Below are 14,518 nucleotides of genomic sequence, written 5' to 3'. Positions count from 1 at the left end.
TGAACTGGTAATTGTAAGACAGGGCCTAATTGTACATGTGAGCCTTATATTAGTGTAGTGGAACTTGTTTTGTGCGTCTGTGCATGCCTGTACGGGCGTCTGAGGGGATACCTGAGTGAGGACAGAGAGTGTGCGTGGGTCTTAAACATGGCCAGGCAGCTGCCCTTAGAGTAGCTCCACACTCTCACCACGCCCTGGCTTCCTGTCTGGGCCGACGCCAACAGCATGGTGTTGCCAGTGAACGCCAGGGCAGACACCTGAACACACGCACGCGAACGCACACACGCACGCACGCGCACACTGTTGAGAACATCACTGAATTGTCACAAAGGTTCCAATGTCCCTGTACTTATCAATTCGACACCTCGAAATCTACAAAGGAGCCCTAGAACATCAGTACAAGATGCTGTACAATTTTATTGATCGTTGCATGTCGAGAGACAGAAGTATTTGTGTGGCTAGTTGTCGAGTGTTTGAGAGATGACCGTCTCCAAGACAACAACATGTGCTTGGGCATATAAAATAAATATCCTGGCCATGAGCAAAGATAATCAATTTTCATCAAACACGATCTTGAACATCTCACACAAAGTGGCAGACTAGGCAAGCGTGAAGGTCACGAACAGTTAACTGCACACGTAACGTGTGTTTCACTACAACAGCACGATGATTGGAAGTTCACCTCTCTAGAGGACCACTGCTCAACGCAGGACAGGGCTGTAGCACACAGCAGTCCCTTACATTTACATTTAGCAGACGCTCTTATCCAGAGTGACTTACAGTAAGTACAGGGACATTCCCCCGAGGCAAGTAGGGTGAAGTGCCTTGCCCAAGGACACAACGTCATTTTGCACGGCCAGGAATCGAACCAGCAACCTTCTGATTACTAGTCCAATTCCCTAACCGCTCAGCCACCTGACTCCCTTCACACTCACCTTGTCTGTGTGGCCGAGGAAAAACCTCTGCTGTCCTGAGGAGATGTTCATGGAGACGATGATGGCGTGGCAGGGGTACACCACCTCGTCCCCTCTCTTGGTCCACAAAGCCTGCAGAGACAGAACATTTTACTTCTGATTTGCAACACATCAAGCTTCAACCACCAGGGGGTCTTTGTTACTGCAATGTCAAGTCAGCCACTACTGTACTTAAATTTACATGTAGTCATTTAGCAGACGCTCTTATTCAGAGTTGCTGACAGTAAGTACAGGGACATTCCCCCCGAGGCAAGAAGGGTGAAGTGCCTTGCCCAAGGACACAACGTCATTTTTTGCACAGCCGGAATCGAACCGGCAACCTTCTGGTTAGTAGCCCGATTCCCTAACTGCCATCTGACTCCACGGCCACAACAGCTCTACTTACGGCTAGTGTGCCAATTGTGATTGATCAGAAGGCCCCTCTTGGGTTTGGGGTGATAACTAAACCTAATGTAAGCACATCGCATATCCCTGCTGACACTTACACACTTCAGAGTGGCTCCGCCAAAACCTAGGATTCGGTTCAGCCGGAGAATGGGATCAGGATACAGCTTCTAGCATAGAAATCAGAAACACACACATACAGACACAGACACACACACATGTTGTTTGATCAGACCAGACAGCAGAAGGAAGCAGGAGATACTGGTCTAGGTGTGGACTTTTATTTACACTGAGTCTGGACTCCTTGACTGAGGGAAGGGAGATGGGGCGAGAGACGGCAGCGCACACAACCTGGAGATTGAAGAAGATAAACAAGACGTCTTTAACTGTCGTGGTCGAAAGCAGATCAACGAAAAAAGGCATTTTACCCTGACAGTGGTGTGGTGTGTGTTGACGAAATATGGACTTGATATGAACCTCTCCTTCGCCATCTTCTACACAGAAGGCAGAGTCATCTTCTGAGCGCGCGTACACATGCACGCCTCCGTCGACCGCGGGCGGCGTTCGGGACGTGGAGCGGCGTGAACCGGAAGCCTGCGACCAGCAACCTCTCTCCGGGTCGTCGCCATGGGAACCCCATTCCTCCTGAGTGTGTTTGGCGTCCAGCCCGGAGGTGACCACGCCCAGCTCAGGAACGCTGGAGGTCACCAGGGTGCTGCGGTGTCTCGGAAGCTGCCAGTTAACACAATGTCAGACAACAAAACTGTAAATAAGAGAAACCTTTGTTTTGTTTTACTAATAAACAATGTTTTTGGTGCATGTTTTATTTGTGCTTTCTGTGTACTAAATGTATATGATCCAAAAAGCACACACACAGAAATCTGATGTCAAGTTAAGCAAACGTAATAAAATATGCTCTAACAATGCCTCATACAGGGCCTTCGAAGATGCTCAAAGCACCGTAACACAAGGCATGATGTAACCCGAGGGTCAGTGACCTCAGGGGGCGAGCCGGTCTTACAGGCTTGGGGCTGGTGATCTGCTGGATGAGAGACACCCGGTCCTGCACTGGTTTGCTGAGGTTCACCCTGCGAGGCACCTCTCTGCTGGGGCTTTTACTGGAGGGGGCACACACTGTGGAGAAATGAAGAGGCATCTGTGAAGGGATTTGAAGGGATTGCTGAATGGATTTCCTGTTTTGTGTAGAGTAGGATTTATTCTCCCATGGTGCTTGATTAGGGGTAAACAGAGCTGAGTGCAAAACAAGATGAGTATTGACGGAGTTGGGCTCCATGGAATGGCAATGTGTAGTAACATGCCTTGTATGACACTTACTGGAAATAGGGCTTGGAAGGCCTTTCTGAATGGAGTCAAAGGGCATCTTGGAACCATCAGAGGGAAACCTGGATTGTTCAAAGGGACAACATCTTTTTTTGAACAAGTTAACTGATTTAATCCTTTGTGATAATATCTGAAAACTAAGACAAAAAGATTTAATAAATGATGGAGTGTCTTCAAATGAGCCAAAATAAACATAATTGCATCAACATCACACTCTCCTAATTATGCTGGTGCTGATCCATGAATAACTTGTTAAAAACCTCTCTGGTAATCGTATCTGGCACAAATAACAGTAATTTGTTTTCTGATCTTGCACAATTTAAAAACAAACACCGTAATAATAATATGCATACATATACACACACACACAATATGTTGTGTATTGGCAAATAATTGTGATATTGTCATACACTGTGATAAGGCTGCTCGCCTTATATTCCTTCTGACTCATTTGACAGAGATGCTTTACGATTTCTAATTCATTTTCATGTTCTTCTTTTACCTTATGTAGTCATAGAGGTCGTGCCAGCTGCCTCCTTTGGGCACGGGGAAGCACATCTCCCTGGGCATGGGGCTTGTGCCCTGGGCAGACACCAACCCAGCCTGCTTGGCCTCACTGAAGGACAATCCTGATCGAGAAACAGACAGGAGGAACACCATCAGACTTTGCAGAGAGGACAAGATGTTCAGGATTCCTGCTGAGAAGTTTGTGCTGGCACATTTACATTTAGTCATTTAGCAGACGCTCTTATCCAGAGCGACTTACAGTAAGTACAGGGACATTCCCCCGAGGCAAGTAGGGTGAAGTGTCTTGCCCAAGGACACAACGTCAGTTGGCATGACCGGGAATCGAACTGGCAACCTTCGGATTACTAGCCCGATTCAGCTCACCGCTCAGCCGCTCAGCCACCTGACGCCCCCTGGCACCATGTACGGGTCTCAAGACCCACAATGGAGACTTGGGGGTAAGACCTAAAGCTCTTTAAAACAATGTTTAAGCCATATGAGGAACGACATGGATAAACTTCCCAAAGTGCACTTTAATTTTGAATGGTTTCAAAAATACCTCAGTAGATATGGATAAGATATTTGAAAGAAACTGTATTCATCTCTGCGTTTCATAAATTATGCATTAGTGACTAACTCGTCACATCAGAGAATTCAAACTGTCAAACTATCAATTTCCAGCAACATCCATTGCATCTACTTAGCACAGACAACACAAACATACTTGTCAAGAAATGGCACGATTTAGAGGTACTAAAGGTCTCGGTTATCATAAACGTGCCACAGAATCAGCATAATCATACGTAAGAGATTGCTAGTCCTCACCTGGGTCTAAAAGCAGGTCGCTGGTGAAAAGGTTCTTGACGGACATGTTGGCACACAGCTTGATGCTCTTCAGGTGGCTGTGCCGGCGGTTGAGGTAGACGGACAGCACGTACTGCAGGTCCATCATGAGACAGATCCAACGCACCATGGGGGGGGCCGGACCTACAAGGTCTGCAGCACGCCAGCACAGAGGTTCCTTTACTAAACTCCACACAACTCACAGAGCCATCAGACCGTTGTGCTTTCGTCTACCGGACCCCGTGCTGTGTGTGGTAACCGTGTGTGCTTACTAGGGGTGGGAATCTTTTGGTACCTCACAATTCGATTCTTGGGGGTCACGATTCGATAAAAAATTGCGATTTTTAACCCCCCCCCCCCCCCCGCCAAATTGTAATAAAAAATAAATAAATAACATTTAACAAAAAAGACTGATTCGCGATTCAATTGTGAATCAATTTTTTCCCCTACCCCTGGTGCTTACAGTGTGTGCTGCTTACCGTGTCTTGCCGTTTTGGCGGTGCTGTCGTACACAGAATCTTTGGCTGCTCCACACAGGAAGGGGAACTGCAGCCAAGTGGCCGTGGACTTGAACTCCTTGAACAGGTTGGAAAAAGAGACCCGGATAACCTGGCTCTCCTAATAAATAAGAACAGAGGCCAGAAGTATGTTTAGATAGGCTACAATGTCCAGTTATCTGTTCAGTTGGTATAGTAGGTTGGGTACAAATATTGTTATCTGTTCAGTTTAGGACTGGACCCAAGGAACACACACAGGACATAATAATAATAATACTGTTCGGAAATATTGGGTCTTGAATGCTTAATGTAATGGTTTGAGACAAAAACATTTCAGGTTTATAGTGCAAGAAAGCTTATAGTGGTGGAAATTATAAATGCAGCCTGTTGGGGAAACAAACATAAAGGATACCAAAGTGAATAACTATTTTAAAGAGTTAGATAAGTATAATCACTGTCAAGATAGAATAATTGAGGGTCTTTCAAGGCACCTTATCATACTTGTCAATCAGATCAGTCAATCAGATCCTTCTCAAGGACAGAAGTTATTCAAAGCCCATGCAGATCTTGTGTCAAATGATATACCTACATCTCCAATCTTCACCTCAAGTGTAGAACTAGATCGAGCACACAAGTGTGTGCTTGTTATCTTGTGAGAATGTGCCAGGGATCAGTGTAGGATCAGCTGTGAATTTGACAGGCCGCTTGTGGAAATTAGAGCTGAATATTGAATCCCTGCCTGCTCAGGTAAATGTCACGATATTAAAATGTCAAAAACATAGCATAGCATAGATGCACATAGGATCCGTCTGAAGAGAAAAAGACAATTCAAAACTTCTCCGTGACCATCACTGCTGGAGCAACAAAAGCCAGGTAATTACCGAGCGGCTGCATTCTCAGGTAATTCGAAGGAGAAATCAAATAAATTTTCTGAGGGACAGACAATTAATTTCCAAGAGCAATGAGGATTTAAATGTCATTTCGAAGTGCACAATAAACAGCTATGGATTCAAGAGCTTTTAAATGGGGAAAAGCTTTAAAAAAATGCAAGGACACTTAGATCTCAAGATGCCGGCTATCTGGTGGTTCCCAAAATTAAGAAAAAAACAGCTGGAGGTAGGGCGTTCTCATATAGAGCGCCTCTTCTCTGGAATAAACTACCCGTCTCAATTAGGGAGTCTGATACTGTTTCGACGTTTAAAATTAGGTTAAAAACGTTATTGTTTAGTCAATTCTGCGACTGTTAAAAGTAAGTATGTTACTAGTTGGAGGCAACGGGGGACGGGTTGTTTCCATCCTTATTCTTTAAGTATAACTTATTTTAGAGTTCTCTTCCCCTGGAACAGGTTTCATGTTCCAAATGAGGGGGGCTGTCGCTGTCTTGGTGTGTGGGGTTGCATCAAATTCCCCTTTTTTGCTCTGTTAAATTGCTGCACCAGTCCACACTTGACCGGTGGGGATCTCATTCTATTATGACTGTAACTGTTAGCTGCTCCTGGCATTCTCTAATCCCTGCTCTCCTCTCTATGTCCCCCCCACACACATCCCTTGTGGTGTGGGGGGTTTGAGTTGTCAGCACCTGCCTGGTCGTCGGTCAGCCAACGCTGGACCTGGTCGCGAGTCTCCCGGTCCTGTCCTACATCTATAAAGTTGAATAATGGATTTTGGCGTTTTAAAAACCCATCGACACTGTATGACTATGTTTAGCCTGTGTTCTGCTCCTCTCTCCCACCAACCGTCTCTGGAGGAGGGGATCCCTCTCTGAATTGCTCCTCCCAAGGTTTCTTCCATTTTTTTTTCTCCTGTTGAGAGTTTTTTGGGAGTTTTTCCTTGTCTTCCTTGAGGGTTTAGGTTGGTTGAGGGGCAGTTCTATGGGCATATGTGAAGCCCTCTGTGACATGCTTGCGTGTAAAAAGGGCTATACAAATAAATTTGATTTGATTTTAAATGTGTTTGGACAAGTGAACTCAACAGTATCTTGCAGCACCTTTACAAACCACAGGCTGCCTCATTCACAGGCTAAGGATTTTGTTCATTAAATTAATTGTTAATTTGCAAAGACAGGTGCACCTTTGTGATAAGATCTGAAAACTAAGGCAAAAAAATACATCGATGATAGTGTCTCCAAATTAGCTATTCAAGTGCCACAATAGGAAAATTAAAAATAACTGCAGCACATCAACATCAAACTGTCTCATGTTTATGATGATGCTGAAATCCATGGATATATCGCTAAAACCTGGCAAAGATATGGTAATCTTTTCTGACACAAGTAACAGTAATCTGCATTCTGAACTTACATGTTGTTAATAATAACTAGGCTAAGTAATTAGCCTGCAGCTGTATACATTCTCTATTACTTCTTGGGAACTGTAAGTCTATCTGATGTCCCCTACAATTTGAATGTCCCACAGATTCAGTACAACATAGCTGTATAAAAAAAATAAATAAAATAAAAAAAATCCTAGCTTAAAGTTAAATGTACTATATGTGAAAACAAAAACACACATGAAGATATGTGATCAGTAAAGCGTACCTCTGCTGCTATGTCCAAATGTACCACAAAGTGTTTGGCAGGACTGGGTCTGAAAAGGAGGTAGATGAAACGTCCAGTCAGCCCCAAGGACTGACTGCTGGTCTTGGGTAAGAGGATGTAGTTGCTGGCCGGGATGGACCCACGGATTCTGAACACTGAGCATTTCAAAGTTTTGTCCTGGCAAGAAAAATAAAATAATTTACAATTGGCTTTGGTAAATTGCTGTAAACATGGGAATAGTGTGTATCTAGCTACCATGTAAGCAGTCACATCTCCTTCTCTTGAAGACTTCTTCCACTCTTCAATCTTGATGTGCTTGAAGATGTTGACGTACGGGTGCTGCCACACTGTCATGACACAGTTTATATATTAACGTTTAGCCAGCAGCGCAGCACTATTGCAGGTGTGTGCTACAAACTCATTGCTAGAAAACGTCACTTTGCAAGTGCAGTTGAGTACATATTGAGGGCTACCCTGATGCTTTGAATATTCATCCATTACCTCTCGAGGCCATTGTTGGAGATTAGCGTTCAAAATATCCACCTGTTGACTCGAAGATAAACTGGCGGATGTTGCTTTTAGCTAGCTAAAGGTACAGCCACCACAGTGTTAACGGGCCGCTTAGCTACTTACTAGATCTGGACGGCGTTATTTACTAGCTAAAACAGATAGCTAACGTTACTCGTATGGCAAACTAGTTAGCTAGCACTCGCTTTTGAACAGAATATTATCCCCAGGCTTCAGTAGGCATGAAATAGTAGGCTATGCATGTTTTATCTGACATTAGACTTAGGTTTTGTTTTACTCCAAACCTCTAGCGAGGGTAGTGCATGAAACTCTTCTTCAACCATCTCCATGTAAACAAGCCAGCATTTTTTTTAGAATGTCTCGGAACTCCCGCTACTTTCACCGCCGCTTCCAGTGTCGGTAGACTACGTCCCAAGATGACTCTGGGAAATGAAGTCCGTGAGATTCACGAGAGATCAACTTGCACCCTTGCACCTGTGGAAGTTTTTCCGGTCATAATTCAAACGATAAATGAAATGCTCAAATGATGCATTAACTATTAAAAAACTATTAAAACTAAGTATCATGTTTGCAATAATTTTTCCATATGAGAATGCATTTATTGTAGCAAAATTAAATGGAAAGTATTGCATTGTCATTTCAATGCCGTCCAGTAGGCTATTTTTTACTTGAAAACATATTTATTTATCATTTGAGCATTTAATTTATAATTTAAACCTTTAATAAATAATTTGAGAATCACATTTTTCATTTGGCTTATAATGGGAAACATTCGTCCATAAACCCAGGCCGTGCCGTTGTAAAGCAACCGATGCCTGCCTGTGTAGACAATTGTATTAATCACTCTCACTGGGTAAATCAAATTGACTACATAGTTGATACACTCCATTGCGTAGGCTAATGCTTAGGGTTATTCATTTAGTCATTTAGCAGACGCTCTTATCCAGAGCGACTTACAGTAAGTACAGGGACATTCCCCCTGAGGCAAGTAGGGTGAAGTGCCTTGCCCAAGGACACAATAGTTATAGGTTATAGGTTATAGTCTATTTCTAGAGGCACGTAGCCTAAATGTATATTATCTGAATAATTCAGAAAGACACATCTCCCAATATCTCTTTTAATATAATTTTCGCATATTCCAATAATATTTTTTAAAATAATGGATGTGCAAAGACATGCGACTTGTAAATACAAATATATTAACAATATATAATATAATTCACAATATACCACTCTTGATGTGGATAAACACAGAACAGAACACATCAACATAAGTAGGCCAACACAAGTAGAACATCACTTAATCAGAATCTACATCTACAACGTTTGGAGGGAGCTCCACAGGGTCTCTCAGGTGAACCAGAAAGGACACCTGCATTGACAGAGTTGACCCTGTAGCCTCATTGCGAAAGGACTCTGGCACGTTGTCGTGGTTTGCCTCAGGGGGGCAGTGTGGTAGAGAGGTCCGTGGCGCATGGGAGATCATCAGAGGTAGCTGCCTGACAGTTTGCGAATGTGGAGCCAGTGAATCATCCGACATGGCTCGAGTCGGCGTGGCCGAAGACACGTTATCCACTCGGGCGGTTGCGATGGAGAAGGGCTCGACTCGAGATTCCGTTCCGGTTAGTCACTGTCTACAGCACATGGTCTCCACATCCATCCTCCAGTTACGCAGTTTATTTCGCAGCTCTGTCTTTACCTGACGTCACAGCAAACAAAACAGATAAACCACCCAAAGCAACAGACATTTGACAGAATGGAATCTGGACAGATGCATAAGCAGTCCGGCCAAACCGGCTGCTGGAAAGCTACCAACACAGGTTATTTTCTAGCAGCTTCCAATGGAAGCATAAAGCACTAGATTAGAGTTGTGAGGCAGAAAGGGCACAGGACGGCACTGTGTCTTTCAGGAACAGGGATGGACAGCACTACTCCAGAGACCTGACCGACTTTCAGTAGTCAGCAAAGGGAGAATATCAGAGAATTTCGAGAGACACATACCTCTTTGTTTGAGTAACAGTAAAGCACAGCCACCAAAAAGCCCTGGAGAGAGAAAAGTTGTCTCTAAATTGCCATTGCAATATGTTGCAATAACTGTTGGATTCTCACAAGAAACCATAACCTTCTGTCATGTACTGATGACATGATTAGCAAGGGACAATGATCTGCAGTGTATAGGCACAGATGTATCAGAAATGTATCAATACTTACCTTACGGAAATACTATCTTTGATATTTAGCAATAATATGACGGGTTGTACATCTTGTCCACCATGTAATATGTTGTCTTATACACAATAATGGTATAGAATTACTATACAACCACAAATGTACATTTAGTCATTTAGCAGACGCTCTTATCCAGTGCGACTTACAGTAAGTACAGGGACATTCCCCCGAGGCAAGTAGGGTGAAGTGCCTTGCCCAAGGACACAACGTCATTTTGCACGGCCGACAATCAAACCAACAACCTTCTGAATAATAGCCCGACTCCCTAACCGCTCAGCCATCTGAATGTAACAGCTGAGACAGGTGTAACTTGGCCGACTAAATAAATCATCACGGACACGCTTTTGCTCACAAGCTCCTTCTGCAAACAACTGTTATTGTACAGGTGAACGTAGGAGAAACCGACCTAAAAAACGGTAGGTTTAGTTTTTGAGCATACTAATCGATGAATTCTGCTGTAATCTGCTGAGATCCTGAACATAACACCCTCATCATTTGCCTCGGGGGAATGCCATTTCACCTGCCATTTCACGCCATTTCATTTTGCATTTCACCTACCTGAAATGAGTTGAGAAACAGCGTGAAAAACACTTTGATGTAGCGCAGAGTATCAGTGGTTTGTTCATCAGTAGCGAAGATGAAGATGACTTCATGTATACCAAACAGAGGGATGAGTGTCAAGGTAGCCTTGGCCAGCCTATTACATCACAGGAAAGATAACCTCAATTATTGCACTTGGTATCTAATTTGATTTTATCCCCTTTTTGTCACAATCAATTACTTAACTGCTGCAGATGAGGTACATGATATCCATGCAAAGTAATACCTTTAAGTCAGAGAGCAAAACATATGCTAATAAAATCTGATTATAATAATCATAATGGCTTCCATTACTTACCGGAACTTGTAATCAGGGTAGCCATTCTGGTTGCTGGCACGCAGTTTGGAGAGTATAACCTTCACAATCTTCATGAATATCATAAAATTGATCTGTTGAAGTTATTGAATAATCTTTTTAAAATCTCTCAAAACCAACAGACCAACGTGAGACAACACAAACCATGCAACGAAAAGCACAGGAAATACATTTATGTGTGTGATCGCACACAATTATGCATGCACACATATACACAAGCATCCAAGGGGTTTGACAAGTTTACGCTAGCTATCCTCACCAAGGAAGCAAACAGGATGGGAAAACGAATTATCCACCAGTAGTTCATGTTCTCATTAACAGCCCAGCATCTGAGAACACAAATGTTTTTGTTTACTACAGTTTTTCACATAGGAATCAATATCACAAAGTAATTGAGACAACATGGGAACACACACACTCACTCATTGTTCTCTTTCAACAGTTTAGCCAACATCCAAGGTATGACAAATAATAAAGGAGTCCCTGGGGAGAAATGAAAACATCACAACAAATACAGTACATGTGCAATACAGTAATGACCAGAAATTTACCTTGGTTTGAGAACGCAGCACTTACCCCAACCAAGGCAGATGTATGGGAGGTACTTGTTGTGGTCTATGAAGACTGAGGCAATCAGCACGGAATACAAGTAGATGGCTTCTCCAAAAAACCAATAATGATTGGCCAGAACACAGTACTGCATCAGTACCTGGGCTAACCGGCAGCCAATTGCAGCCTGGGAGAGATTGAACATTTATAATTATATAAAAGATCAATCAACAAATACAAAATGCTAGAAAAACCATATCCATACTGTATCTCCTTACACTTGCGTAAATGTCTGCAAAACACTCAAATCTGATTAAATATGATATAAATATAAGCCATATGGCAAATGACCCATAGTTAGCTTCTTATACTGATGCCCTACTGTTACCCCGTTGAACTTTGTAACCTTAGAAGCTTTAGAGAAGAGTCATGGGGTTTTACTAGGCTGTAACTAAATCATCAAGGGATGACCTTTGACACCCAACCCACCTGGTGACTTAGCATCTCTCCCAAGTCCGTCTGCCTCATGATCTCTCGGCCCCAGTGACGCTCCAGCATCGTATCCTTGACGATAACTGACACAGCTCGCAAGATGAAAGACACAAACAGATTGGCGTGGATGTAGTTCCTGGTGCAGTGTAGTTTCCTGTCAGGGAAGCAAAACAACATTTGAAAAGTCAGTTTTACTCTTAGATATGAGTACATAATATCGTGGAGTTCAGCATTATAACATTATGTTTGAATGTCTGTTGTATAAAGAAATGTTTGATTATTGGCATTATGTTTGCGTATTAGACCAAGTTAGGTGGGTAAAACTGCTTTCACACACTTGAATGAAATAAGTTTTCAAGAAAAATCTCCCAGAAAGAGTAACTGTTAATTACTCAGTGTACATTTACATTTTACATTTAGTCATTTAGCAGACGCTCTTATCCAGAGCGACTTACAGTAAGTACAGGGACATTCCCCCGAGGAAAGTAGGGTGAAGTGCCTTGCCCAAGGACACAACGTCAGTTGGCATGACCGGGAATCGAACTGGCAACCTTCGGATTACTAGCCCGATTCCCTCACCGCTCAGCCATCTGAGCCATCTGTACCCCTTTCTGAAACTACACAATTATGTCTGTCATATTTATTCTTTATTTGTTAAGAGGCCATCTGGGCATTTATAATGAAATATTCAGTCAGAACATAGAGTAGCAATACTATATTTCTCATTATATGAGGTATAGAATATCTCACTGAACAGCATGGTTAGTCTGACATTATTCACATTACTTATGTTATCTTGTGGGTAATAGGGCTTCCTGGGAGAATTTCCTTAAGGAGTCCACGCTGTGATTTGTTTCTGAGGCCATTTATCATTGTGAGTGCTTACCTTATTCCCAGGAGAATGATAAGAGCTGAGATCAGGGTGCAGAGAGACAGGGTGTAGCCCACTGTGTAGAGAGTTTTGAAGCTCACCATCAACTGCTTGAACCACAGCTGTGAAGACAAAAGGGTGACCAGGGCAACTCATGTTGTTGTTGTGATAATAACAAGTATGATTCAGCAGCAAAAAATGATTCTATGTTGGATGAAAAATGTCTGTGTAATACTGTTTATTGACAAACAAGGTGCTTTGGCCTCAGAATAACACTTTATTCTAAATAATACAGTAAATACAGTGTTATTGTTCGGTATGTGGCTAGACACCACAGAGATTTCCTTCCAACATTTCACTTACCAATAAACTCTATTACCCTGTTTCCCAGACATGGATTAAGTCCTCAAGTAAGAGAAAAATTATATGAAGATCTCCATTGAAAACGTTTTTATCCATGTCCATGTCTGGGAAACTGGGCCTTTATCATCGTTTTTGATACCACCATCTGAAAACACCATTTCATTCTACAAATTACTAGTTAATAGAAGTACAAACTATTCAAAAACTAGGCTGCTGTTACATATGGGATAAAAGTCAGTGTTATGCATCTGAAGTTTTGGGAGAAGCAAGTTCCTCGATATACCTCGTAAGACGTGACATCCGGCTCGTCCTCGCATTGGGACATGTCTCTCCAAACCTGTCCGTCCTCAATCAGCACCCAGCGTCCGTTAAGACCACACTGGCGAAGCACCACACCGTGAGACACTGGACAACCATGTGTGACAGGCACAGAGATGCTGTATGAGTCACGTTAGTGAATGTTAACACACGTAGCCACAGGTATGCACAGACACTCGCAAAAAAAACATTTGCTCACATGAACACTAAGATTAATGCTGAGATGCAGTATGCAGTTACGTGTCCTCCATTTTCCTTTTCTCCAAGAAATTATACAATTAATTCAGTTCAAAATCTTGAATTGCATACAGTTGTATTAAAAACAAAAAGCTTCAGGGTTTTTGAAATAACTCGGAAGAAAGGAAATTCAAATGACCACACGTAGATTTGTCCATGCATAGAGTTATATAAAAAGTCACCCTTGTCAAACCAAGGCAGGTAGGAGGGACAGGACACGTTGATCAAAGCCCCTGGTGTCCCATCAGGCCAGCAGGCATATCGGTCAAATGTCCTGTTGCAGAAAAGGCCTACAAAAGAAGTCAAAATTTGCTAACTTTTCTGCACAGTTTGACAGAAATCAGTGAAGTGAGACAGGAAGGTTCTGGGGAGACATGCAGGAAATGGCTTAGGCTGGTTTTGAACCCATGCCCCTGTGGTAAGGCATCAGTTTACATTTGGTTTTACCTTGAGGAAAGGGCTCATCTTGAATCATTTGTCTACACTCCTCTCGGTACTGGATCCATTTAAGGTAGGTTTCTTCCAGCACCTTTCCATAGACCATTTCATACTAAAAAAAAATTAAATAATGCACATTTTATTGTCTTTTTCAACACCAGACGTTGTACAAGATCTTTCCACAAACCGCCATTGACATTATAATTATTTTAAATGGTCACCTTAAGTACATGAAAGATCAAGAGGCAGGCTAGGAACATTTTCATCACTCTTTGTGGATGAGCTTCAATCTGTGAGGGCAAACAACAATAACACATTTTATTTGAAAGATATCAGCATATTAAGCATATCAAATTGCAAATTGCTAAATCTTCCTTCTCACCTTATCGCCAACACCTGTGTGTGATAAAAAATATATGAACCACAAACGGTCTATATGTAAATCTTGTCCCATCCATATTAAAATGAATCTTGCATACTTTTTAACAGAGGGTT

The 14,518-nt window shown here is 42.5% G+C and overlaps 2 protein-coding genes across 4 annotated transcripts in view; both read right to left on the bottom strand.

The window, feature by feature from the left end:
- Window positions 1-8,023, bottom strand: part of wdr90 (WD repeat domain 90) — a 28,796-nt gene extending 20,773 nt beyond the window's left edge. For 2 of the 3 annotated variants that reach the window (XM_062475061.1, XM_062475062.1), the window contains exons 1-13: window positions 7,584-8,023; window positions 7,338-7,429; window positions 7,083-7,259; window positions 4,529-4,667; window positions 4,032-4,202; window positions 3,202-3,328; window positions 2,694-2,761; window positions 2,380-2,492; window positions 1,836-2,090; window positions 1,647-1,709; window positions 1,460-1,528; window positions 936-1,046; window positions 112-257 (exon numbers count right to left, since the gene is read on the bottom strand). In XM_062475061.1, the coding sequence (XP_062331045.1) occupies window positions 112-257; window positions 936-1,046; window positions 1,460-1,528; window positions 1,647-1,709; window positions 1,836-2,090; window positions 2,380-2,492; window positions 2,694-2,761; window positions 3,202-3,328; window positions 4,032-4,202; window positions 4,529-4,667; window positions 7,083-7,259; window positions 7,338-7,429; window positions 7,584-7,596 (1,544 nt within the window). In that variant the 5' untranslated portion in view covers window positions 7,597-8,023. The remainder of the gene's footprint in view (window positions 1-111; window positions 258-935; window positions 1,047-1,459; window positions 1,529-1,646; window positions 1,710-1,835; window positions 2,091-2,379; window positions 2,493-2,693; window positions 2,762-3,201; window positions 3,329-4,031; window positions 4,203-4,528; window positions 4,668-7,082; window positions 7,260-7,337; window positions 7,430-7,583) is intronic. The other variant, XM_062475063.1, reaches the window with a different exon arrangement.
- An 853-nt stretch (window positions 8,024-8,876) lies between these two features.
- LOC134031417 (glucagon receptor-like) lies at window positions 8,877-14,134 on the bottom strand. Its single transcript, XM_062475038.1, has 12 exons — window positions 14,033-14,134; window positions 13,768-13,875; window positions 13,314-13,435; window positions 12,683-12,789; window positions 11,794-11,950; window positions 11,332-11,491; window positions 11,178-11,238; window positions 11,015-11,084; window positions 10,738-10,829; window positions 10,398-10,536; window positions 9,612-9,653; window positions 8,877-9,309 (listed from the first exon to the last, which is right to left on the bottom strand). The coding sequence occupies exons 1-12, from the start codon at window positions 14,127-14,129 to the stop codon at window positions 9,238-9,240; spliced, it is 1,227 nt and encodes a 408-aa protein (XP_062331022.1). The 5' UTR covers window positions 14,130-14,134; the 3' UTR covers window positions 8,877-9,237.
- Window positions 14,135-14,518: the final 384 nt, after the last annotated feature.

This window comes from Osmerus eperlanus, chromosome 12 (assembly GCF_963692335.1).
Source record: "Osmerus eperlanus chromosome 12, fOsmEpe2.1, whole genome shotgun sequence".
Taxonomy (NCBI): Eukaryota; Metazoa; Chordata; class Actinopteri; order Osmeriformes; family Osmeridae; genus Osmerus; species Osmerus eperlanus.
Note: the sequence above shows the minus strand (reverse complement) of the source record. Positions and strands in the feature narration are given on the sequence as shown.

Coding starts and splice junctions, on each gene's coding strand:
- LOC134031417 (XM_062475038.1), bottom strand. CDS start 14,129: ATGGTCTATGGAAAGGTGCTGGAAGAAACCTACCTTAAATGGATCCAG. Junction 10,830..11,014: donor CCATCCTGTTTGCTTCCTTG/GTGAGGATAGCT, acceptor TAACTTCAACAG/ATCAATTTTATGATATTCAT. Junction 9,310..9,611: donor ACTGTTACTCAAACAAAGAG/GTATGTGTCTCT, acceptor CTGTGACGTCAG/GTAAAGACAGAGCTGCGAAA.